The following is a 26,919-nucleotide window of genomic DNA, read 5'->3' as shown; positions in this document are numbered from 1 at the left end:
GCAGCATCCCATCTAGCAACTAGAAGGATGTTTGGAGCAGTTGTACAAAACGCAAAGTTTTTTTTTATAGGAAGAAGGGTGAGGCAGGGGAGTTAATAGCAAAAGAAAAGAAAGTATTATTTTTAGAGTAGGACTTCTTTTGAGAGTGTAAGGGAAGGAAAGGGGGAAGACGGCCTCTTCTTCCTTCCGGAGGGATGTGACACGTCACCTTACTGGTGCTTAACCAGAAAATTCCAGCCTGGTTAATTAAGAATATGTATCTGGGAGAGGTTGAAACTGCCATTAAATAAGGATTAACTCTAAGTTTGGTATCACAGGCTTTTGGCCCATGGGATTGGGGCCTGTAGTTTTCTCCACAGCAGTCTTTGCAGGGGGCAGGAACTCAGACTCGAACCAGCAGTTGCCATCTTCGGCCCATTCCCTCCAAAGGCACCATCAAGGTCCTTCCCAGCATCTAACTGAGTTCTTCTGTCCATTAAATATCAGCTCAAGTACACAAAGCTGAAATTTTTATTTGGAAAACTATTCCATACTGTCTACAACTGATGATTAATCTACATTTTAACTGTTAGGAATAACTCATATATGTAATACTTAAAATAATATGCCATCATAGGGGTTTTGTCATCTATTTTAATCTTCTAAGTCTACTCCTATACTTTTCTATATCAAAGCTTTTTTTCATGTTTTTGCAAAGCACTTATTTACACTTAATTGTGTAATACTGAAATCATATAGAAAATTACAGAGAAGAAATAGCAACCACCCATTTATCTACCCCTCTCTTATTTAACAAATGTTAAAATGTTCAGTGCTATATGTTAAATTGAAAAAAGGTTAGAAGTTTCCTCCCACCCCAGAGACCCAATTATTCTTCTGATTTGTACCTTCATAGATTAGTTTCACCTGTTCATATGAAAGGACTCATCTCTATGCATTCTGGTGCCTGGCTTCTTCATTTATGATAATGTTGAGATCAATCCCTGTTGTTACATACATTGTTACTTCTTGCTCCCCAGTAAGTCAATTGTATAAATTTACCGTTTTGGTTATTCATCTCCTCTTAATGGGGTCTGCTTTTTTAAATGACACGCTCTCCTATATCCCTCCTCCCCTCGCCCCACAACCCCATTACCTCAGGGGTGTTTCTGCTGCTCTTCAGGCTCACATCTATGTGTTAGGGCTTCATCCGTTCCACCACTTCACTCATATGCCACCTGGTTTCTGAGGCTTCCAGGGACCTACCAGAGAGCTATCCCCTGGGTACCAACTGGGTTTCAAGGGCTGGGAAGGGTGGTCTTCTGGGACAGCCAGGCCCTGGAGAATGAAGCCAGACCTGGAGGAGGTGGTGGTGGGAGAATATGGGGGATTTTGTTCAAGAGTGGCTTTTTGCCCCTGCCTCTGTTCCGTGCTTAGTCAAGGACTTCCTCAATGTGCTCTTTCTCCTCCCACTTCAAGGCCCCGAGTAATTATTCTAATTTTTGCCCAAGGCACCAAGCACCCTTTAGCACGCTGTTGCTGAGCCCGGCACTCCTCCTTCAGTGTACTGCTCTGTGATGGCCTTTGTCATTGTGCTCTTCCTGAGTGGTGAGTGGGGGGCCCTCGGTGCTGGGAGAAGCCTTGGGTGGAGGGTGGGTAAGACAGGTTGGGGGCTGGTGGTGAGCTCATAGTGCTCTCAAAAGAAGCTGAAGGCAGGGGAGCCACCTAGTGTCCATTGTCTGGTGTGGAAGGAGGAATGGCTTGGAATTTGGGGAGGGCCATGAGTGAGCAAAGGTGAGGAAAGTTGGGTTGGTGGGTTGTTCTTGGCCAGAAGATGGGCTGCCTCTCCACATTCTGCAAGGTATTCCTTTCTCTCTCCTGTGGGGCCCTCGTGTGCGTGCTATGTGGGCAAGAGGAGTCAGCCCCACAGCACATGGAGGGGAAGGCCACAGAAACCACCAGCAAGGGGAAAAGGTTGCATATCACCACCTTGGTTCTGCATTTTCCCCAAGTCCTGATTTCCGGTTGGCTGTCCCACTGCTGCCAAGACAATACTTTGGAAGTTAAAAACTGCGTCAAAACCATATTCATGTGTCATTTAAAAACCAGTTGTGTGGTTTTCACACAACTTAAAAATCAGATTTCACACAAAAATCCAGATTTTCAGCTTCTCTTAAGGAATGGGAGCGTTGGGCAGCCCTGGCAGCCTGGTGATGGCTGTCCCCTTCAAAAGGGCCACAGTGTCTAAGTGCCCGACCTTCTTTGGTGCTTACACCCACTTACTTGACTCACTGATGTCACCTGCCTGGCTCTGGGGCACTTGAGATGGAGACGCTTGGTATCTTGCTACCAAGGGGCTGCTTCCAGACTCAGAAGCAGAGTCGTGTTTTGAGAGGAAGAAATAGGGTGTGAAGCTCCCTTGCATGTGGCCATAGTAGGGCCCCAGAGCCCTAAACACGTGGCCTCTCCCCAGAACCCTGGGGTTCAGACGGCTGGACCCTCCTTGTCACTGCCCAGCCTCCTGCTTAGCCTTCCATAGAGCTTCCCTCGTCTTGGGGTTAAAGTCTCTCAATCCAGAGAGAACTCAAAATTCTGGGAGGAATGGGCAGGAAAGGTGGTTGCTTGGGAGTGGGGGAGTAAGAAAAAGCCCTTGAAATGTAGACGCTGTTCCCCTGAGGCTTTGCATCCCAGGGGCCAGGGAAGAGCTAGGGATCAGTTAAGGATCAGGAGAGAGGGCGGGAGCCCTGGCTGTGCCGGAGGCTGCTCAGCTGTGAGTCCACTGACAAGTAGTGCTGCGTCACCTGCCAGCTGTGATGCTGCCAAGGGCTGGGCACTGCACCAGACTCTGAGAGGGACATGGAAAACATGTAACTTCAAATAATGAATCACAGAATTCCAGGTGTTTTCTCCTATCTGGACCTTAGGGATCTCTGTATGATGAAAAGACAAAGCAGGACAGTATTTAAACGCAGTGACTGTGTGCTCTGCTTTGCCTGAGGCAGTTCCAGACTCCCTGGTAAAATTATTAATGGCATCCCCTTTACTTTCAGAAGGTCTCCATTTAGATGGTAAACTGTGTGGTCACTTTATCTTTAAAAGACGTTCCTGATCTAACATACCAGGAAGTGATGGACCTAATTTCAGAGTATGGATACCCTTCAAATTGTCCCTGAAGGGACATTTTTCTGGGTTGTTGTCTTTTGCATTGTATCTGATTATTTTTGAGGGATGGAGAGGGAGAGGAACCACATAACTGGCAAAACAGGAAACAAAGAAGATGGGCAGAGGGGAAACCAAGCCACAGTAGGGTGGCATCAAGATTTCAAGAAGTCAGGGGTCCAGAAGAGTGGGGTTTCTCTGACTGCCCTTTCCACCCTACCTCCCCATATTCCTTAGTTCTGGCTTCTTATCGTGGATTCAACTTGGATGTGGAAGAGCCTGTGGTCTTCCAAGAGGATGCAGCTGGCTTTGGACAGACCGTGGCCCAGTTCGGCAGATCTAGGTAGGTCCCACCCACTCCCCCCTCTTTCTTACCCTCATCCTACAGGCAAGTGGCCTAGGAGGAGTCCTGGGGGAAGAGCAGTGTAGGTGAGAAGCCTATTCTCTTAAGGCTATTCCCTGATATCACTACTATTTACAATCCCAGGATGGGCCACAAACTCTGGGCAAGTTATGACCCTGGGAGAAGGACCTCAAATCTGCCCCCCCAAGGCTGGCTTCTTGGCACACGACCAGTGCAATTGCCTCTGTACTTAGGTCCCTGCACTTGAAATACTGTTTTGTTGTCTCCCTCTTAAAATAATTAATAATTTAATCTTTGCACTTGTGTTTTGTAATTAAAGATCTGTAGGACAGTAGAGATGCACTGGGAGCTTTGGGGCCCTGGCTTACAAGTGGCCCAGCCTCCCACAGCCTCTGGGGTAAGGGTTCTCAGCTGCCTGCTTCGCCATCCTCACCTAGTGACTGCTGCTGACCTCGGCCCCTGCCATGAGCTGGGCGAGGTCATGATGGGTTTTGCCAGGCTTGCCCAGTCCTCTGAGGATGTGCACTGGCCCTGTGAGTATCCCTGGGTCAGAGGGAGTATGAAATTAAATAGCAAACAGAAAATACCAGGACAGGTAGAGAGGGAGAAACCTCAAAAAGGAGGAAAAACCTTTTTTTTTTTCCAAGAAAAGAGATCTTATATTTTAATTTTACATTGGGACTGGCAAATTTCATACTTGGCCCTGACTCAGGAGCACACACTCCCAGGGTCCAGAGACAGACCCAAGAAGGTGGAGTCACAACTTAGTGCAAGCATAACCAAAGTCTAGACATTTGGTGATTATATCGAAGCGTATTTCCAATCTGGACCTTAGTGTCTCTATACAGTGAAAAGATAAAGGGAGAGGTCAACTCCAGGAAGGAATTCCAGGAAGGCTCCATAGAAGAGATGGCATTGGCAACGAACCCAAGAGCACAGGCAGATTCAGTTGGCTAAGAAGGGATGTAGAGAAGTCACTGTGAGTTCTAAACGCCCATCCCTCCCACTTCCTCACCCAGTTGGCAGAGTGGGGACAAAAAAGCAAGTGCCAGGCACCAGAGTTTTGTTTTGGGGTTTTCTCTTCTTTTTTTGGTTGCTTTGAAAGATAACACATAGACTGAAAAGTAAAAATCTATGGTCCAACTCAGTGACTTTTGCTATGTGTATACCCAGGTAACTGTCACCTAGATCAACACGAAGAACATCTCCAGCCCCACCCTACCCCACCCCACCCCACCCCTAAGTCCCCCTGGGAATCCCTGTGCCCCTCCTGATAAACTCAACACCCAACGAATCTGAGGATAGCCATTGTCCCACTCCCATCACCATCAATTTTTGATCAGGCCCTCTGTCTTAAAGAATGAATATGAAACTGTTGATTGGACACCATTCACCAGTATTTATAATAAAGTAAATAATATATACTAGATGACATTCTGATTGTTACCAGGTTATTGTTTTTCCTGGCTTCTGTTGAATTGTAGCCCAAATACTAAAACAATTGAGCCCATGTGTGAGGAATGAATTGGGATAAAGAAAAACATGCAAAATAATAGTTTAAGATTAAACCTTTGTCATGCGCTTATACCAGCAGGTCCCAAACAGCTACATCTGTTTTTGTTTCCATCGTCAATCTTAGACACACAGGGATTTCAGTTTTCCATAGATGAGTGACTCTGTAGAAGGGACTTTAAATACCAATTTAACTAAGCCTTGCTTGGTTAATTAATTAAAACACACCAGTATTTGTCTAATTTCCTCATCTAAGTTGGGGAGGTTGTTGGTAACGGTAAATCTTCCTCCAAAATTTCCTAAAAAATTCTCTCTCAAGGAGTTTTGCAAATAAACTACTGCATTTATGGGACTGTAGAGGTAGATGTGCATTCTGGTATAGCTGTTTTAAATTGTCCAATTTAAATTTTTATATTATATTTTTATCTAATTAATTACAGAGTCATCTATTTGTTTTGAAAGTTTACTACATCAGAAAATTTTTCCATTTAACTTGAAGTGACCTATTTCTTGGGTGTCTAAGAATGATGGTGCCCCCAGAAACAAAATGTGCTTACCCACATTTGTCATAATTTTGCATAATTCTGTTTTGCATAATTTTGTTTTTGGTGAATGTTTAAACAATTTGTGTGCATAAATATATATATTTGTCCCCCCACACACACACACACACGAAGCAATGTGGTCCTTAGCATTTGTGAGTTAAACTCAAGCCCTGGTTTTTGAGTAGCCTCACAGTTGCCAGATGCCAAAAGCAGAGTTTCACTTCTCCACACCCTGGATTGCCCTGTGCCCCCAGACCACCTGCGACTGTCTGTCATGTTGTGCTTCCAGACTCGTGGTGGGAGCCCCCCTGGAGGTGGTGGTAGTCAACCAAACAGGACGGTTGTACAGCTGTGATGCTACCTCCGGCCTGTGTCAGCCCATTTCACTGCACAGTGAGTGACTTGACCCAGGAATCGGGGCCCTCAACTCTCCTACACCCATGTCCACCCCCCTCAGCCTCCAGCCCAGATCCTCCCCTCAAGTGAGAGTGTGCCTGTGAATGTGACCACATGCACCTTCCCTCACAGCCCCCCTACAGGCTGTGAACATGTCCCTGGGCCTGTCCCTAGCGGCCTCAATCCATCACTCCTGGCTGTTGGTGAGTTCCGTGGTCCACAGGAGGGTCAAGAAGGGCTGGGGCCAGAGAAGGCTGGGGTTGGGAGAGAGGAGGGGCAGTGTTCTGGGGGCCCCCTTGCCTAAACAGACCTCTGCACCCAGGCCTGTGGCCCGACCATGCAAAGAGCCTGTGGGGAGAACATGTATGTAGAAGGTTCCTGCCTCCTGTTGGGCTCCCAGCTGCAGATTATCCAGAGAGTCCCCCCTGTCCAACCAGGTAAGTCTCTTAGAGATAGAAGTTCTGTGGGAGCACATGCTGGCACTGAGAAGTGAGCAGAGCATGGGGCCTGGGTCTCTGCTTCTTTAACTGAAGCAGCCTTCCCAGTGGCCCCAGCCTGCTGAGCTGCCAGGAGTCCCCTAACAAACTCTTTCTCTTTTAAGGGCAGCAAATAGCAGGGCTGTAGGAAGTGTGCTGCAGTTTTGCCAGCACTGGCGTGTTCCAAAGAGTGGTGTCTGGACACACTGCAGAGGCATCTCTCCGCCTAAGTTCATCTTCTGTGTCCTTGGGCAAGCGGCTTCATTACCTGGGTCTTAGTTTCCTCATTAGTAAAGTGAAGTTAAATAATCAAGGTGCTTGCGAGGATTAGAAGAGTTAATGTACATGGAGTGCTTAGACCCCTGCCTTGCACAGAGTATGTGATAGTTATTATGACTCATCTAAGTGAGGACAACATAAACTAGGAGGGAGATATAAACTGCCTCCTCTGTGGCATCAGAGGGGATAACAGGCCCTGAGTGAGGGCCAGGACCACTCCAGGTGCTGACCGAGAACATGGCTGATGCCAGGCGCTGTGGGCAGGTGCCCCAGGCCACACTGTGAGAGCAGAGTCTACAGAGAGAACAGAGAGTGGAGGAGGGGGTTCAGGACTCTGGGAGCACTATGTTCTTCCTGGGATGTCTGTGTAGCCCAGGAAGGGATGTGGAACTGAAACACTAGGAGGCGAATGTCTTGCAGATATCTCTGGGGGCTTGTGAGGTGGGTGCCTGATGAAAATGGGACACAGGCACATAAACCTGGTGTAGACAAAGCGGGTTTGCCAAGAAGCGAAAGGAATGGTGTGCCAAGCAGTGCGGGTGCCTGACCTTGCTGCGTACATGGTCCTGGGTGGTGAGCAGGAGGATCCCCACGCACAGATGAGAAAACCGGGTCAGAGAGGTAACTTCCCGCTGTTAGAAAGTAGAGAAGGTTAGAGATTCAGACAACTGCACCTGACTGGTTCAGTCCTTTTTTGGAAGACACTCAACGACAGCCTACTGTTGGAAGCCCAGTGGGTACAACGAAAGGAGCAAGAAACCAAAGTGACTTTGTGAGAGAGCTTGCTTGGCCTGAAAGAGGGTGCGAGGGGTGGTTTCATGATGCATCTAGAAAAGTGGGCAAAAGTGCAGGATATGGTGACAGGGAACACCAGCTACCTAGTGGTAGGAGAATGATGGTGAGAAGCGGGTGCTTCTGAGCCTGCCATTTGGGTGGCTGGATTTCCTGGTCCTGAAGGAAGTAGGTGGGGGAAGTGATCTTCCTTTTTTCTCAGCACCAGCTTGCTGAGTGGGCGCTTTGGGGGAGGAGCTGCCACAGCTCTGCCTCAGCCTCAGTGCTGTGGTCCTGACCTCCCAGCACCTGGGAGCAGCACAGGATGTGGGGCCCTGCTGCAGGTAACCACCGGGTCTTGCGGACAGTCCCCAAGCCCCCACATGAGTGTGGGAACAATCAGAAATGTCTTATTTGTTTGTGCTTATGGCAGGGCTTTCCATGCCAGTGTAGACTCCACAAAAGCAAGGACGATGTCCGTTTTTAAAGCTATGGTCTTCTGTCACACTTCTGTGAGAGTGTGACGAAAGCAGGCCTGGGAGGGGTGGGGGGGCGGCGAGGGTGGACTGCATCAGACCAGAGGCCTCAGCCTGGAGCTTGGAGCATGCGGCTGGACGCAGGGTGCCCCCAGGAGCAGGAGATTGCAACTGTGGGCAAGGCAGCTAGCTCCCTTTATGATGGGGGTGGTTCCTGTGAGAGACTCAGCCAGGCGCCATGGACAGCCAGTTCCCTGTGGCTGGAAAAGCACTTCTGTCCTGATAGGGATCAGGTCTTGGTGGCACACCCGGCACCCCCTGCAAGTGTGTCCTTTCTTGGGCCTAGAACAATGCCTGGCACATGGTGCTGACGGTGACTGACAGCTACCCCTGTCTTAGACACTTTGTGTTTGTGTACATACAATGCTTTTTATCCTTGCAGTAATCCCACATGATAGGTATTATTATTATCCCTATTTTGCAGATGGGGAAAACTGAAGCCCAGTGAAGTTACATGATTTGCTTGAATTCACCCCAGTAGGTGGTGGAGCTGATTGGAGCGTAGGCATGCTGGCTTCAGAATGCACGCTCTGAACCACTCTGCTGAATCGCCTTCTCCTATGCTCTATGACATACTGAGAGTGTGTCTTCAGTAAATGTTTGTTGGCTAAATGATTGAGGAACTCACTTGGCCCCTGTCCTGTACTTCCTCCTTCCCCATTTTGGGCCTTGTGGGAAGAGGGGAGAACCAAGGACTCCACTGAGGGGAGAAGGGTCTGGGGGAACAGATTTGGGTCTCCTCTGTGGAGAGGGTGGGAATTGACCCTTATGGTGAGAACGGCTCCCTGACTCTGTGGAGTGGGAAGGCTTTAGGGTCCCAGGAGATGACTGGGATTCACACATACATCTCCGATTTTTCCCTCCCTCTCTGCAGAGTGTCCAATTCAAGAGATGGATATTGTCTTCCTGATTGATGGCTCTGGCAGCATTGGCCACAGCGACTTTAAGCGGATGAAAGACTTTGTCAGAGCTGTGATGGGCCAGTTTGAGGGCACCAACACCCTGGTGAAGACTGGGTCCCCCTAGGCTAGGGGAGTAGAGTGGGGAAGGGTCTGCTTCTGGCAAAGACAGCCTGGCAAAGACAGGGGGCACAGCACTGCTGGGGCTAGCTGGCTCAGTGGACCTGTGCCACGGTGAGGCTAGGGTCCAGGGTTGAGGTATGGTCCCAGCTCAGGGCCATTGGAGCCCTGACCTGAGAGTGTCTCCCCATTGCATCTTATAGTTTCCCACATGATGTATTTGCTGTTTAAAAGCCTTGAAAAAATAGTAAAATAATTTTGCTGTGAAATTTGACTGTAGGTAACTTGGCCAAATAATTGATGATTCTGTATTATGTTTTCCATGTAGCTCATGACTTCCTCATCTTATTATTTTATTTCCCAGTGATTTGTGTACATGTTTGTACAAATTCTTAAGATATGAGGAAATATAGGCTACACATTGATTTCATTGTTATAATTTTTTTAAATTTAAGTTTAACAAGTATCATGGTTGGCAAGGTAATTCTTGCTTTCCAATGAAAGAAGCATTGTTTGATTTTGATTTTCTAGTTTTCTTTTTGGGTCCTTTTCTTTTCTTCTGGGTTTCAGCGTATATTTGCTGGGCCTCAAAAACACATGGGCCGTGGTTTGTAGTCCCCAAATTATTCCCAAATAAAAAGCCTGTTAAACACAGAAATCACAATTCCTGAGCCCAGGACTTTCCTCTTGGCCTCTGCAGTTCTCACTGATGCAGTACTCGCACCACCTGGAGATCCACTTCACCTTCACCAAATTCCAGAACAGCTCAAGCCTTCAGAGCCTGGTAGATCCCATCGTCCAACTGAAAGGACTGACGTTTACAGCCACGGGCATCCAGAAAGTGGTGTAAGCTCCCCTCCTGCTGCCTGTGGGACCCTGCCACACCACTTCCTCATACTGGGACTGCACGGCCCTTCTTCCAGGCTGAGGGAGGTTCTGGGGAAAGGGGCACCAGAGGGAAGTGAGGGGGCTTCAGGCAGAGTCCTCCCTGGAGTGTTTCTGTCCTCCTCACTCACTACATTCCCCCTGATAGAGGACAGGACTCCTCTGCCCAGTTTTTCCCCTTTGCCTGGCCTTAAATTGGCTGGATCCAGAGTGTACCTGGGGCAGGCAGCTCATGGGCTGTGGTTCAGGCACATCTGTGTTCCCATGCTTGCTCCCTACTTACTATCTGGGCAACCCTGGGAGTTACTGGCTCTTTCTGTCTCAGTAAATTGTCAAATGAGGATAAACTCACAACTTGGTTGTAGGATTAAATGAGCTAACATGTGTGAGGTGCTCCTGCCCAGAAAGTACTGGATGAATGTTTGGGGTTTTATTCAGAGAATGGTGCAGCCCCTCTTTGCCTCCCTGGCAGCGACTTAAGAATTGTTGCCAAGTGTCTTATTTGCGTCTTTGTTTCCACTCCCACCCTCCTTCCCTTCGTTCCTTATCCGTATGTGCCCTCTTCATTAAGTGGGTGCTTATCCTGTGCCTGATCAGCATTGGGTGCCAGGAGGCCTGTGAAGAAAATGGCTTAGGTGATGAGGCTGGAACAGAAGAGAATGTGGTTCTTATGGGAAAGAGCGGGGCTGAATGTCTGGGGCCCTTTACTCCCTGCACACTCCTGGGTGCTGCTCTGGAGACATGCTGAACACGGGATGCCTCTGCCAAACGTGCCGTCTTTACTCCTGGTGGCTCTTCTGCCTCGGGCACGGCCCCCTTGGGACTGGACCACTGGGAGAAAAGCCTCTGTCCCTCCAGTTAGACTTTGCTCGTGGTGGTGTCCCTTCCTCCTCTGGAGCTCCTTCTAGTGGTGTGGTTTTCATCTGTGCTGTCCTCCTCCCCATCCCCCAGAACAGCAGCCTCCCGCTCCCCAGAGCCAAGCCCATGGCAGGGCTGGATTCAGCTCCTGCCACTGACTAGGGGGTGGGGGTGGGGCTTAGGGTTAGACGTGTTCAGTAACATTAAGGAAACAATGGGGAACAATAGTTCCTCTAGGCAAACACTTCACTGTATTTTAGAAAAAAAAAAAAAAAGAAGTAAGAAAACACGAATGAATAAATCCCACCTGCACAGCAGTGTCATTCCCATCCTTGTGTTTATACAAATATATTTTATATAGTCATAGTCAGGGCAGAAACTATTTTCATCCTGCCTCTTTTTCACATGCCTCTACAGCTTTTCTTGTTTCCTTTGAAAGGGCTGTGTATTTTCCTACCAAGGACCTGGGTCATGATTCCCTGACATTGGACATGTAGGTTGTTTATGGTATTACATTTGGCATGTGCATGTAAATTCCAAGTTTGTAAAGCTACATGAGCAGACAGTTACATTTTTAATAGTTTGTAACAACTACCATAGAATTAATGCTTTACCTCTAGGCCATTCACTATTGTAAAAGCTTGACCTTATTTGACTTTCAGAATAATGCAGTACTATCTGTCTCAGTTATCTATTGTTGCCAAACAAACAACTCCCAAATTTAGTGGCTTAAACAACAACTTTTATTATTATTTTCTTGATCCTGGGGCCCAGCTGGTCATGTTCGTTCCCACCCTGGCAGGATTGTCCAGAAGGCTGGGCTCAGCTGGGCTGTCTGGGCCTCTAACCTGCATGTGGTCGCTCCATGGGGGGCCTCCGACAGGGTAGCTAGACTTCTCTCATGGTGATTCAAGGGCTCTCCAAAGTGCAAAAGCTACTAAGCCTTCTTAGGCTCCAAACTGGCATGGTGTCACTTCCATTGCATGCTACTGATTAGAGAAAGTCACAGACCAGGTTCAGTATGGGAAGGAAATAGAGTGAAGCTCACTGGGGGCCATCCTTGGAGACCAGCTATGGCACCCTTGCTATTCTTGTCTTGAATAGAGAGAAACGGAGGCTCAGAGAGATAAAGTAACTTGGTCTAAGTGTGTCTCACTCCAGACCTCCTACTCAGAACCATACTGCCTCCTGGGAATGAGGTTCCATAGTGGATGGAATTTTAGGAACAAGGAATAGAAGTATCGGTCTTAGTAATAAGTCTCAGTATGATTTTCAGAAAGGGCTGAATCAATTTCTTAATATGCCTGACCAGATGAGGGCACCAGGATTCCCCAATATCTCCAGATGAGCTTCTAGTGCTGCAAACAATTTCCAGAATCAATCCCATCTCAGTAGAGCTGTATCCCTTTCTTCCCTGACAGGAAAGAACTATTTCATAGTAAGAACGGAGCCCGCAAAAGTGCCAAGAAGATCCTCATTGTTATCACAGATGGACAGAAATACAAAGACCCCCTGGAATACAGTGATGTCATCCCCCAGGCTGAGAAAGCTGGCATTATTCGCTACGCCATTGGGGTGCGCTCTCTTTTTCATGACTCCCCCACTCTCAGCCTGCACCTCACCCAGGCAGCAAAGCTGGTGGGTTTCTCATCTTCAGCTCCCTCTCTGCTGCAGGTGGGTGATGCTTTCCAGGAGCCCACTGCCAAGGAAGAGCTGAACATGATTGGCTCAGTGCCCTTGCAGGACCACGTGTTCAAGGTGGACAACTTTGCAGTACTTGGCAGCATCCAGAAGCAGCTGCAGGAGAAAATCTTTGCTGTTGAAGGTAAATGAGGAAAAAGCTTGGGTCTTGGAATTAAAGCAGTCCCAACCCACTTGTGACCTGTGGTCCTGAAGGTCCATCCCTATTCACAACTCCCCCCCAAATTGTTCCCTAGAACCCAAACCCCAAGCCACATTCTCCCTCATCTGCTTTGAGTCCTTGCGGTCTCATGGTTTCTGGGACCCTAAGTGACCTGTTTCCTCACAGGAACCCAGTCGAGGACAAGCAGCTCTTTCCAGCATGAGATGTCACAAGAAGGCTTCAGTTCAGTACTCACAACGGTGGGTGGAACATGTGCTTGACAGACAGGTCTCAGGTGCTAACCTGAGCCAGCCCTTGATTGATAGGCAGCTAGGACTCAGAAGTAAACAAGAAAACAGACCCTGTCTTGAAGCTAACCATCTATTCAGGATGAGACATTCAGGAAGTATATGTAGGTGCTGGGAACAAGATAGAGAACAGAACAGCCAAGGTTCCATCTCTAATGCAGCATTTATCTAGTGGGAGGAGGTGAAAAACAACAAACAAAAGACTTTCACATTGGGACTCTCGTGTTGGGATAGAGTAAGAGAGGTGATCAGAGGAGGCCTGAGGTGTAATAACTGAGGCTGAATGATGACAAAAGGCCAGCCTTGGGAAAATCTGGGGAGAGATTGCTCCAAGTATAGGGAAAAGCAGGTGCAAGTGTCCTGAGGCAGGAATAAGGTCACTGCAATAGTGAATTAGAAGGGCCAGCATAGCTGGAGCGCAGTGAGCTAAAGGCAGCATGGAAGGAGATGGCCATGACAGGTGGGAGAGGCCAGACCATGCAAAGACATGACAATATAGCATGCCTTCTCCAATGGTAGCAGTGTGTCCAAAATACCTAGAGGGATTTGCCTCAAAATAATTTGGAAAGGGAATGAGGTAGATGTACAAATGAAACAAGTTTGGTCATGAATTATTTCTTTCTACTTCTTTTTATGTTCTAAATGATCCACAATGAAAAGTTTGTAAAGTAAACAGTCTGTGCAGAGTAGGAAATGCCTATCATATCCCAAGGGAACCAAGGAAGCCCCAGAGGAGGGACTTGGGACTGATTCTTCCAGAGAGAGGAGTTGAGTCTCAGAAAGAGGAGGGAGGGGTCCAGGTCACAGACTTGATGTATTTGGGAACAGAGGGTAACCACACACGTTTGATTGGGATGTATCCTAGATGCCATCCTAAGGGGCTTGGTGACAGAGAGCCTTCTTGCTTTGCCAGTACGGTGCGTCTGAGGCAGTGGGCGAGAGGCAATGGATCACACTGGGTCAGGGGCAGTGGGGATGGACTGACAGACGGTAGCAGGCAGGGACACAGGCAGCTTGTGAGAGCTGGGGAAGATAATAATTCCAAACAATGAGTGGAGTCAGCAGGAGGGATTGCTTTGCAATTGATGTCTCTTCTCACTTCCCCTGCTCAGCCCCAGAATCCTTTCTCCACAGGATGGACCAGTTCTGGGGGCCGTGGGGAGCTTCAGCTGGTCTGGAGGTGCCTTTGTGTACCACCCAAATGTGAGCTCCACGTTCATCAACATGTCTCAGGAGAATGTGGACATGAGGGACTCTTACCTGGGTGAGAAAAGGCTTTGGTTGGGAGGACAGATGGGACATGAGCCGCCTTGGAGGGGCAGCTTGGGGGGCAGCAGCGTGAAAGCCTTTGTGCTGAGGTCTGGCCCCTTCAGGTTACTCCACCGAGCTGGCCCTTTGGAAGGGGGTGCAGAGCTTGGTCCTGGGGGCCCCACGCCATCAGCACACCGGGAAGGTCGACATCTTTACGCAGGTGTCCGGGAAGTGGAAGCCGAAGGCTGAAGTCACAGGGACCCAGGTTGGGTGTGGAGGAATGTGAGGGTGGCAGGGTCTCCAGGGGTGGAGAGGGAGGAGATGAAGGGGTTTGGGGCTTGTGCCTGGGGAGAGGCAGAACTTGGCCCTGAGGGGAGCCCCTCTGGGGGGGGGCAGACAGGGTGACTTCGGTCTCTGTCTTCCAGATTGGCTCCTACTTTGGGGCCTCCCTGTGCTCAGTGGACGTAGACAGAGATGGCAACTCGGACCTCATCCTTATCGGGGCTCCCCATTACTACGAGCCGACCCGGGGGGGGCAGGTGTCTGTGTGCCCCTTGCCCAGGGGGGTGAGTGGCTGATGACCAGACCTGGGCTGGGTGGGGCTGGGTGTGGGGTGGAGGGGTTGCCCAGGTTGAGGGGTTGCATTGGTTTTGTTCTACAGAGAGCTAGGTGGCAGTGTGAGGTCATTCTCCGTGGGGAGCAGGGCCACCCCTGGGGACGCTTCGGGGCAGCCCTGACTGTGCTGGGGGACGTGAATGGGGACAGGCTGACGGATGTGGCCATCGGGGCCCCGGGAGAACAGGAGAACCAGGGTGCTGTCTACCTGTTTCATGGGACCTCAGGACTGGGCATCAGCCCCTCCCACAGCCAGGTGAGGCCCCATTGCAGACCCCATCACTACCACCACCTTCTCCTTGCTTCTCCTGCTCTTCCACACTGCCACCTAGAAAATTCTCTGTTATCACATCTTACCTCCTTTGCCCACCACTGGGCATCTTAGAGACAGCAAACAAAATCTATGGGATTCTAGAAACGGAAGTTTTGACTGGTACATTCTCTGCTTTGTATAGAGACTTGATACTTGAGTAGGTTCTCCACCCAGGGCTTTTAATCCCCTAGTGGCTTTACAAGGCACACAGGCCAGATATTAGCAAATGTATTTTAGAGATGAAACCTGGGGCCAGAGAAGATAAGTGCCTTGACTTGTCCAAAGTTTGTAGTGGATCAGAATGGTGATGAGAGGCTCCAGTCTTCCCACTTCTAACCCACTGGCCCAGACTCTCGGTGGCTCCCTGTTGCCTATCAGTTTAGGTCTGGTTGCTCAGCCTGCCTGTCCACTCACCCCTGCATCTCCCCAGATGCTGCATGACTCCATTCCCTGCTGCCATCAGTAACCCTGCCAAATGCCCATCTAGGCAGGAGCCTTCACCCAGTGGGGCAGGGTTCCCTGAGAAGAGAGGGCTGCTTCCCTTGGCAGAAGTCAAGGAAGCCCCGATTCAAACACAGACAAAGGATCTGAGTAGGCATTTCTCCAAAGATGATCTACAAAGGACCAATATACACATGAAAAGACGTGGAACATCATTAGTTGTCAGTCATCAGCAAACTGAAACCACAGTGAGATGCTGCTTCACACCCACCAGGATGGCTAGAATACCAAAGACAGATAATAACAAGGTGGAGATGTGGAGCATTTGGAGCCCTCATATACTGCTAGTGGGAAGGTGAGATGGCACAGCTGCTTTGGAAAACAGTCCTCCAGAGGTTAGACGTTGGAGTTACTGTATGACCTGGCGATTCTGCCCAAGGGAACTGAAAACATATGTTTACACAAAAGGTTACACACCAGATGTCCTAATAGCGCTATTCATAAACACCAAAAGGTGGAAGCAACACAAATATCCATCTACTAATGAACAGAGAGATCAAATGTGGCACAGCCACACAATGGAATATTCTCCAACATAAAAGTTGACACATGCTACAATACAGATAAAACTTGAAAACATTATGCTGAGTGAAAGAAGCCAGGCATGAAAGACCACTTATGGTAAGACTCCACTTGTACTAGATCTGCAGGCTAGGCCAATCTATAGAGACAGGAAGTAGATTAGTGGTTGTCAGAGGGTGGGGGTGGAGGGGAATGAAGGGCAAAGGCGTGACTGCTAAAGAGAAGGAGGTTCCTTTTTTGGGGTGATGGAAGTGTTCTCAAATTGCTTTGTCGATGGCTGCACAACTCTGTGAAGTCCTGAACAACAGTGAGGTGTATACTTTAAATGAGTAAATCATACAGTATGTGAATAATATCTCAGAAAGTTATTAGGAAAAAAGGCAGAGGAGATGCCTGAAGTTCTGTCGCTTCCCAGCTCTGTGATCTTGGTCATTAGTCAACTGTCTGTGCTGAGTTTGCACACCTGTACAATGATGGTAATAATAAACCTTATTGGCTTTCTGCTGGGAGGATTAAATGAGTTACTTTATATATGTACATATAGTACATACATAGCATGCATATGCATATATGCCTGGCCATAATAGCTGTTACATCATAATCAACTACTGCTGATACCGTTTAACACCTGAATGCGGCTTTCAAGAACTTGGAACTATAGGAAGAGGGTGAAAGGCTTTGTTGAGCATCATGAGAATCACTGGCTAAGAGGCACATCTCTGTAGACCCTTGATTGCTATTAGCTCCTGGGTTGTACATACCCACGGGTCCTGATTCCAAGAGGTAGTCTTTCCAGATCCACGGCCAATCCTGGTTTTCCTTCTGTACTACAAGCCATATGACACCGCACACTTGACTGGGAAAGTCTTGCCTTGTTGCCCAGGCTCCCATGCACCAACGTGAGGATATGGTGGAGAAATTAGTTTTCCTGAGGGCAAAGCCATTTGACTGTGTCTGTGCTGTTTCTATACCCCTTTTCCTCTCTATACTCCCTTGGGAATTGATAACTTTTGTTTTATTTTATTATTACTGCTCTTAATGCCTGCCAGTCCCAACAGTGCCCAAAGATTTATAGGGCATGTCTTCCAAGGGAGGACTGCTCATTCCAGGAGTGATGGAAATAAAAGGGACCCACAGGGGAGGAAGAGGCCTGGAGCACAGAGTCTGTTTGTGAGAGTAGCCACCCCCATCCCAATTGATTTATCCTTGCCCTCTAAAGACACAGGGAGCAAAAAGAGGCCTTGGGCATGAGGTTGGAGGATCCGATTTCAGGTCTGGAGTTGGCCCTTTAAAGGCTGTGTGGGCTTGGCATTGTCTGAGAAGAGGAAGGTGGGACTGGACGGGCTCTGAGGTCCCTTTCAGCCCTGATAGTCATCATCATCAGTACTTAACTGTGACCACATTGCAGGTGCTGTTCTAAGAACTATAGGAATTCATTCATTTGCTACTAACAGCTGAACTCTGAGGTATTATTATCCTCATGTGAAAGGTGAGGAAAATGATCCCAGAAAGACTGAATCCCAGGCTCAAGGCCTCCCTGGTGGCTTGTAAGTGGAAGAGCCAGAATTGGACCCTGACACTAGATGAATGAAAAAATGAAACTCAGGCCACCAGGCCAGTCTTTCCATCTCCACAGCTTCTATTATGTCTTAGGAATCTTTTTCTTTCTCTCATCCTCATTGCCCCACCCCACTTCCTCTTTTTCAGGCACTTTTCTTGGTGATCTCTTTTCCCTACTCGCCCCTTCAGTCTCCCCATTCCTCTTGTTGCTGACCTCCAACCTGTTCCTCTCACCCCTCGCAAACTGGCTTGCCTTTTCCTCTCTGTCCAGAGGATCACAGGGTCCCAGTTCTCCCCCAGACTCCAGCATTTTGGACAGTCCCTGAGTGGCGGTCAAGATCTCACCCTGGATGGACTTGTGGACCTGGCCGTGGGGGCCCAGGGGCGTGCACTGCTGCTCAGGTGAGAACCCCCTTGTCTGGACACTCTCCAGATGGTCCCAAGGTCTACCTAGGACACCAGGCTCCACACTCCAATCCCAGGTTGCCCTTCTGAGAGACCAAGGGCTAGTCCTCAGCTCTTCATTCTGCCCACAGGACCAGACCTGTGCTGAGGGTGTGGGTGAACATCATCATAACACCTGCAGAGATTGCTAGGTCTGTGTATGAGTGTCAGGAGCACACATCCTCTGTCCAGGAACTGGGTGATGCCAATGTCTGCCTTCATGTTTATGAAAGCCCCAAGACCCGGCTGGGTGAGTCCTCCTTTCTGGCTCAGGACAACCTGATCCCTGCTGTTCTCCAGCTCAGGACTCCTGTCTCCAGCCCTGCCATTCTACTCACCTGGGCAGTTCCTGGTTCTCTCAGCCCTCCCCATTTCCTACTTTCCCCTATAGGTGACCTCCAAAGCTCTGTGACCTTTGACTTGACCCTGGACCCTGGCCGTCTGAATCCCCGTGCCATTTTCAAGGAGACAAGCAGTCGGAGTCTCACTCGTATCAGAGTTCTTGGGCTGGGAAAGCATTGTGAGGATGTGAAGTTGCTCCTTCCGGTGAGGGGGTCTGGGAGACCTGGGGATGGGGGCGATTCTGAGGCTGGCAGTGGGCTGGGTGGGGAAAGGACAGGTGTGTCTGGTCCTGGTACTGGCTTAGCACCAACACGGCACCTTGTGTGCAGGAGGGGCTTAACATTTGTTAGCCAGCTGAGTGAGTGCATTGGCAAGTGAGTGAATAAAGGGATGGATGGGTTGGCTGCAACTGCCAGAAACCACACAGCTGGATTTCAGGAAAGAGCATGGCTGCTTCAGAGAGCTATGGGGCAGTGGGCTGGGATTCTTGTATGGAGTTGTTCCTTTGAGACAGACCCTGTCCTGGGTGCCAGGGACACAGCAGACAACAAAACAGTGCATGCCCAGGGGGAGTGCTGGAGAGATGGCAAAAACAATCAAGTTTCTAGAGGAGAGGCATCAGGTAGTGATGAAAGCTGGGAAGAAAGACAAAGCCAAGGGGAGAAGTGGAAGGTGTCCAGAGACCTCTGGGAGCAGGTGAAGTTTGAGAAGACCCTGAATGGAGTGAGCCTGTGTGAGGCTGGGGAAATGGGAGCTGAGGCAGAGGACAACCACAACAGAGGTTCTCATGGCAGGATCAGTGATAAGTGTTTAACAAGTACAGGTAGGTATCATTGTGACCCCATTTTACCCAGATGAGGAGACAGGACACAGCTAGTGATTGTGAGGCCACCTTCCTTAGCCACCTGCTCTCTTCAATGTCTGTCTCTTCAAAGGCTTGTGTGGAAGACTCGGTGACCCCCATCACCTTGCGTCTCAATTTATCCCTGGTGGGCAACCCTATCTCTTCCTTTGGAAACCTCCAGCCTATGCTGGCTATGGATGTCCCCAGATACTACACGGCCTCTGTGAGTCCTGGGGTTGGGCTCTGCAGGAGGGAGTGGAGGCGTGGATTCCAGACCTTGCAGAAAACCCCCTGCTTTGCCTTCCCTCTCAGCTCCCCTTTGAGAAGAACTGTGGAGCTGACCACGTCTGCCAAGATGACCTGGGCATCTCCTTTGGTTTCTCAGGGTGAGCTTCCACTTCCATAGACCTGCCCTGGTCTCCCAGCCCTACCTCCTGGAATCTACAGCTCCTGCTTGGCTGTCCCTAACACTCCTATCCTGTGCTCAGAAACCAGACACCCTACCCCTCATGTTTCCCCACCTCCCCAGTCTGTGTTTTATCCCCAGACTATTTCTAGCCCCAGTCACAGAATCATCTCCTGCCCTCTTCCCCAACACCTAGCTTGAAGACCCTGGTGGTGGGGAGTAACCTAGAGCTGAACATGGAAGTGAAAGTGTGGAATGATGGGGAGGACTCCTATGGAACCACAGTTACCTTCTCCTACCCACCAGGGCTGTCATATCGACGTGTGACAAGGAGCCAGGTATTATTGCCCCTGGGGAAGGCAGTATCTTATGGCTGTCGATCAGCAGAGACTCCTGTGCTGGGTAAAAGCTCTGGCTGGGGCTGTCATTACTTAGCAACTTCTCATAGAGCAAGAGGTCTGGGCCGATCTGGTTGGACAGATAGGGTTGCGCTATCCAGGGCTTGCTTCAGCTTATGTTGTGTTCAGTTCTGGGCAACACATTTTTAAGCACACTGACCATCAGGAAGGAGCTCCCAGGAAGCTGCTGATGTGGAGAGAGGGGATCCTGCCTTAAATTTCTTTGTATTCTACATCATATCAATATTCTTCTTTTAAAGAAAAACATATCTTGGCCTTCAATTATTTTAGAACACTGTCCCATTAAATGTATCAGTTACTCTAGCAGGGGTGTTCAACCTTTCAGTGTCTCTGTGCCATACTGGAAGAAGAGTTGTCTTGGGTCACACATTAAATACATTTGACACATAACCACAAAAAAATCTCATAGTGTTTTAAGTAAATTTATGATTCTGTGTTGGGCCACATTCACCTCCATTCATTCTGGTCTGCTTGGGGCCTGAGGGCCACAGGTTGGACACCCCCATGAGTCTAGCTCATGTCTTGGCATACCTTTTCTATTACAGGCTAGAAAATAAATATTTCAGCTTTGTGGGCCACACAGTGTCTTTCACATCTACTCAGCTCTGCTGCTGTAGAGTGAAAGCCACCATTAACAATTTGTAAATGAATGAGCGCGGCTGCATTCCAATGAAACTGTACCTGTAAAAAAATGGTGGTGGGCTATTGTTTAGCAATCCCTGCCTTAGAAGACAGGACTAGGACCATGGCGCTCAAAATGAAACAGATTTTTAACAAAAATTCTATGAAAATGTTAAACATTTTCAAAAGTAGAGAGTACATCAAAACTTGATTCCCAGAGTCATTCATCAGTTATCAATGTTTTGCTATGTATATATCATCTGGCTTTTCCCCCTCTGTGATCAAGTATTTTGACACAAACTCCAGATATCACGTCAGTCCTCCCTATTTCATCCCATGGTTCTGGACAGTCCCCACATCCTACATGACCCAGTGCCAATATCACACCCAATGAGATGAATGATTTCTTGGTATTTAGACCATAATAAACTTTCTCTAATTGACTCAAAAGTGTCTTTTACACCTGATTTATTTGAACCAGCATATAAATGAGGCCTACACATTACATTCAGTTGGTTGGCCTCTTACGTCTCTCTTTGGCTAGTACTACCAAAGGGATCATATTCTGATTAACCTTTGAAGGAATGCACTAGAAGTGGCAAGGCCCAGCTGCATGAGGGGTGAGTGCCCTATCACTGAAGGTACTTCTAGACATATCGACCAAATGCAGTATGTGCAACTTTGTTGGATACTTACTTCAACAATGAGCTGTAAAATAGCAGTTTTGAAGACAAAATACAGAAGATTGAACATGACCTGGATATTAGCTGATGTTAAGGAGTTATTGCTAATTTTGCTGCATGTGATCTGTAGAGTCTCGTGGTTATGTCGAAAATGCCCTTATCTGTTGGTGGTATTATGTGGAAGTATTTCTGAATGAAACGGTGCAATATTCAAAATGTGCTTTAAATTGTCCAGAAAAAAAAGTGGAGAACAGCCGAATAAAACAAAAGTAGAGCCCCGACCAGTGTGGCTCAGTCGGTCAGGTGTCATCCTACAAAGCAAAAGGTCACTGGTTTGCTTCCTGGTCAGTGAACATGCCTGGGTTCTGGGTTCGGTCCCCAGTCAGGGTGGGTGTGAGAGGCATCAGACTGATGCTTCTGTCTCATGGCGCTGTTTCTCTCCCTCTCTTTCTCCTTCCCTTCCCCTCTTCCAAAAAGATGAATTAAAACAAAAGTAGAAAATGTTGGTAATTTAAGCTGAGGGATAGGTACAGGGGGGTTGGTTTATCTAGCCTCTCTACTTTTTAGTATGTTTAAACATTCCCATAATAGAAAATCTTTTGAACATAACAATAAATAAAAAGGGGAAACTTTAATAAATCTGAAATCTCTACATTAGGAAGAAGTTTGACTAGATAGTGTCTAAGTTCTAAGGATTTTTTGAAAACATGACCTCAGGGTAGATTCCAGGAAACTGTCACTACTTTATGGAGTGTCTTTGGAACACTGACAAATGCTCACCTGCCTATTTTCACCTCCCTTCACTTAGAGCCAGCTGCAGTCACGCTCCCTGCACCTGACCTGTGACAGCGCCCCAGCCAGAGGCCAGGACAGCTGGAGCACCCACTGCAGCATCAAACACCTTATCTTCCGAGAGGGTGCTCAGGTCAGCTTTCTGTCCCACTTCCCTGCCCCCACCCAGTCTCACTGCTCAGTGACCTCCACACTTCTAACCCCCCTGCCTGCCTCTTCCTCAGATCACCTTCATAGCCACCTTTGACGTCTCCCCCAAGGCCATGCTGGGAGACCGCCTGCTTCTAATGGCCAATGTGAGCAGGTGAGCAGGGCCAGGTGAGCAGGCCCAGGCTTGGGCAACAGCCCCTGGAGCCCAGCCTCCTCTTCAGGAGCACTTGGCAATGGCCCCTCCTCTTTCTCCAGTGAGAATAACACCCCCAGGACCAGCAAGACTGCCTTCCAGCTGGAGATCCCGGTGAAGTATGCTGTCTACACCGTGATCAGCAGGTGCCACACCAAGACCTGAAAAGGGTTTTCTCCATCATTCTGATGGGGCTCAGGGAGATTTTCCATCCCTGAAGCTCTTGAACGTCTGGGACATTTAGGTTTTATCACTACCCTTTCAATCATTAAGTGATAAGTTTAGTATCATTGAGAGTTATTGAGGGCTGGCTGTGACAATAAGAAGAGTGATGTTATCGTTACACTCTACATTTAATAGAGGTTACAGTTCTCAGAATCCTTTCTCCAAAGCCCCAAGATTGTCCTGGATTCCTTAAGAGATATGAGAGATGTCTCTGTCTTCAAGGTTTTTACAGCCTTATTGGGGAACAAGGTTATTCTTCAGCCTGAGGTGGGTAAGGCCTCCTGTCAGAGGAGGCCTCAGCTAAACATTGAAGGGTTCTGTGGCTTTGCACTTGGCCCTTGGCATTTGGGTGGGACAGTTCTTCATCACAAAGAACAGATTTACAACTTGCAGGGCTTTTGCAGCCACTCCTCCTCCCTTTCCCAGTCTCCTTTGGGAGGATAGGGAGAAATAATGTGCCTGCTTCAGAGGTGGGGTGTCAAGGAAGAGCTTAAGATGCTGCCAGGACAGGTGGATGAGAGGTAGCTGAGGTGTTTGAAACTGAGAGTCAAGTGCGTGCACAGACGCCTTCCTTGTATTTGCTATGTTTCAGGCACAGTGCCTTAGTTGCTTTCCATGAATGTATTTGACATCAGCAAAGACTTATTGATCCTCTATCTATTATGTGTAATCTAAACCAGACATAAACCCCTGCCCTTGTGGGATGTATGCACTCCCGACATGTAATAGGCCCCCGTGACTTGGCCTGGGTATATTCCCCCACTATTTGCACACCTGTGCCTTGTTGGATATCCTCCTGCCCAGAGCTTCACACTGTCATGCACACCTACACATTGAGGTCTCTCGGCAGCCCAGCCAGTTGCATGCTCTGAGCCTGTTTCCTGGAGCTTGCACTGGGGTTTGCACACCTTGCAGGGCCCTCACAGGGAGAGCACACCGTGTCTAGGCATGTGTGGCCCTGCAGCTCAGCTGTCCTCTACAGGTGTGACTCTATGGGAAGGCGCATTCAGAGGGGCACCCAGGACGAGCCTGGGCATCTTGGGTAGCCCTTTGGCAGAGCCAGATGTGACTTCAGAATAGGAGTGGTGGTCTAGGCTTTGGATTGCCAGGCAAAGGACAGGGGGCCCAGGGAATGAGCAGGGCCAGAGGTGGAATCAGCCACCCATATAAGGGGCCATGTTGGCCACTGGGTCTCCAGGCACAGGCCTTGGCAGGCCTGAGGAGGCGTTCTTACACTGAGATACAGCAAAGAGCCTGCTGTGGGCTCTCCCTTCCTCTCCTCTAAGCCCCAGGTACAGAAAAGTCAAGGAAACAGCAGAGAAGGGCCCCAAGGAAGGCCCCTGGGAGACCAGACAGGTGCAGTGACCAGCAGACATTTGTCAACAGTATCAGCCTGAGTCTCCCCAAACCTGTGCTATGTCCCACATGCCCAGCCACTCCCCTCCATGCCCATGAAGGCCTGGAAGGAGAGCAGGCACAGAGAGGGTGGGCAGGCCCTGGCTGCCACTCCCCCAGTGAGTCAGTGGCACAAGTCTCTGTCCCTTTTACTGCAACCCTGCCCAACCCCAGCTGGCAGTTTCCTCTGTGGGCAGCTTCTGCAAGTACCTTGCACCCAGCTTGAAGCTCAGCCCTGCTCCCTAAATCTTCCCAGTACCCCAGGTCAGACACAGACCTCATCTCAAGGTACCCCAAGGCCCCATGACCACCTGTCCTGTCATGCTCTCAGTCAGAGCCTCCTCAAGAGGCCCCTATAGGCTTCAAATCCACCCATGCATCTTCTCTTCCCAGCCATGAGAAATCCACCAAGTATCTCAACTTCTCTGCCTCTGAGGAGAAGGGAAGCAGCCTGGCCCAGCACAGATACCAGGCAAGTAAGAGCATGGTGTGTCGAGAGAGATGACAACTCTGGAGCATGGGCTGGGGCCCTGGCCCAGAATCCTGAGATGGGAGAGGGATGTGGCATTTGGCATGGTCTTTGCCCTCACTGCTCTCTGTGCAGGTAAACAACCTGGGACAGAGGGACCTGCCTGTCAGCATCAGCTTCTTGGTGCCTGTGGAGCTGAACCAGGTGACTGTGTGGACAGATTTGAAGATCCTCCACCCCCAGGTACTCAAGGACTGCTCATGGCTCCTTCCCTAAACCCCTTTACCTGGATTTCTTGTGACCCTCATGACTCTCCTATGTCCCCACTGAGATGCTTGCTCTCTGTGTCTTGACAGAACCCATCTGTTCAGTGTTCTGCTGAGAAAATGGTGCCTACAGAGTCCAACTTCCTCACCCACATTCAGAAGAATCATGTGCTGGTGAGGAGGGCTCTGGCCATCCCCCACTTTAAGCCACACCTCAGAGAAATCTAACTCAGGAGTCCATGTGACATTCAGATGGATGTCTGCTGAACACCTGTCCTACATTCAGATGTGGCTGCTCCCATAACCCAGACAGTTTAATGCTGCCCTCTGCCTTCAAACCCACCTCTCTGGCCTGATGCTATTTCTCGGTCCCTAGGACTGCTCCATTGCTGACTGCCTGAGGTTCCGCTGTGACATCCCCTCCTTTGGCATCCAGGAGGAGCTCGACTTCATCCTGATGGGAAACCTCAGCTTCAGCTGGGTCAGCCAGGTGTGTAGGCCCAACAGCATAGTCGTACCCCCAGACTCAGGTGGTACCTGTTATGTCTGTGCTCATCCCCCATCAAGCTAGGACATTTCTCTAACTCTGAGCTTCCCCCAGAGCTAGTTCCCCAGCTCTCCTGCTCTTTTTTACAGACGTTGCAGAAGAAGGTATCAGTCGTGAGTGTGGCTGCAATCACATTCAACAGATCTGTGTATTCCCAGCTTCCAGGACAGGAGGCGTTTTTGAGAGCCCAGGTAGTGACTGTGGTAGACAGTAGCCTGGTTGGTGAGAGGGCTTCTGATGTTAAATCTGTGTTGCTGGTTTGGGGGCTTGGAAGCCGAGAGAGAGGAAGGGTGAAGGTCCCTAGGTGAGACAGCTGTCCCTAAACCTATGAGTGCCTCTTTATGTCATCCTCTGGAGTTTGGCTTGGGAAAGCAGGGGAGAAATTACATGTTAGAGAATGTAGGTAGAGCCTGAGGCTGCCAGAGTCCTGATATTTTCTAATGGGGTCACCTCTGCTCCAGATGGAGATGGTGTTGGAGAAGCATGATGTCCACATCCCCACACTCCTCATTGTGGGCAGCTCTGTGGGAGGGCTGCTGCTGCTGGCTCTCATCACAGCAACACTCTACAAGGTGAGTCTTTTCAGCCCACACTTCACAGCATGCAGCCCAAGCCTTCCCACAGACAGGACTGTATGTACAGCAGGAAAAACTCAGACAATGGAGTGAGGCAGGCCTGCGTGCAGATTTTGGCTCTGTCTTACTATTTAATGTTAAGCAAGTTGCTCAACCTCTCTGGGTTTGTTCCCCATTTTTGAAATCATAATAATGCTTACCTCACGGAGTGCCTGAAGCAAGGCAGAAATGAGTCCACGGTCTGTATACACAGTCCTACGTGACTTCAGAATCTATGCTCTTCTCCTCTGGATTCTGCGTATAAGCACTATTCTTGGAACATGGTAGATACTGTAAACATGACAGCTATTGTTCACATAAGTGTTCTGGCACACAAATACAAGTCAGCTAAGTTCCCCTCTTCCCTCTCAGCTTCTTCCTTACCCCAACTTTCTTTCCTGACTTCTTACCCAAATTTTCTGATTAACTTCCCTTCTTAGCTTGGCTTCTTCAAACGTCAGTACAAAGAAATGCTGGATGACAAGCCCGAAGACACCACCACATTCAGTGGGGATGCCCCAAATTTGCCTTTGTCCTAATAATCTACTTCCCTGTGTATCTCTACTCCCATGGGCTGCTCTTGCCTTAGGCTATGTACTCACTTCTGTGGGAATAACTTCTGCATGGATCTGGACTGGCTCAAGCAATTTACAAGGTGCTATACCACCTTCCCAGGACCTTCAAAGACTTTTATGTTTTGACATATCTGCCAAACTTCTTCAGTGGCAACCCACTTTTTACTGAAGCAGGTATGATGCTAGCGTAAATTTTCTTATATATGAGAATTGTCACATTAAACAAGGATGTTTATAATATA

The 26,919-nt window shown here is 48.9% G+C and overlaps 1 protein-coding gene across 1 annotated transcript; it reads left to right on the top strand.

The window, feature by feature from the left end:
• The first annotated feature begins 1,245 nt into the window (after positions 1-1,245).
• On the top strand, positions 1,246-26,919 carry LOC119038044 (integrin alpha-D-like). Its single transcript, XM_053671680.1, has 31 exons — positions 1,246-1,263; positions 1,491-1,587; positions 3,376-3,481; positions 5,849-5,952; positions 6,088-6,158; positions 6,278-6,392; positions 8,892-9,022; positions 9,737-9,882; positions 12,201-12,354; positions 12,454-12,604; positions 12,809-12,882; positions 14,065-14,194; positions 14,304-14,446; positions 14,607-14,747; positions 14,843-15,052; positions 17,964-18,094; positions 18,229-18,386; positions 18,528-18,682; positions 19,414-19,545; positions 19,635-19,708; positions 19,925-20,066; positions 22,260-22,376; positions 22,468-22,547; positions 22,649-22,732; positions 24,600-24,678; positions 24,811-24,918; positions 25,032-25,115; positions 25,318-25,431; positions 25,578-25,679; positions 25,950-26,060; positions 26,543-26,919. The coding sequence occupies exons 2-31, from the start codon at positions 1,557-1,559 to the stop codon at positions 26,639-26,641; spliced, it is 3,477 nt and encodes a 1,158-aa protein (XP_053527655.1). The 5' UTR covers positions 1,246-1,263; positions 1,491-1,556; the 3' UTR covers positions 26,642-26,919.

The sequence above is a fragment of the Artibeus jamaicensis genome, unplaced genomic scaffold (assembly GCF_021234435.1).
Source record: "Artibeus jamaicensis isolate MK-2021 breed Jamaican fruit bat unplaced genomic scaffold, CSHL_Jam_final contig_700, whole genome shotgun sequence".
Taxonomy (NCBI): Eukaryota; Metazoa; Chordata; class Mammalia; order Chiroptera; family Phyllostomidae; genus Artibeus; species Artibeus jamaicensis.
Note: the sequence above shows the minus strand (reverse complement) of the source record. Positions and strands in the feature narration are given on the sequence as shown.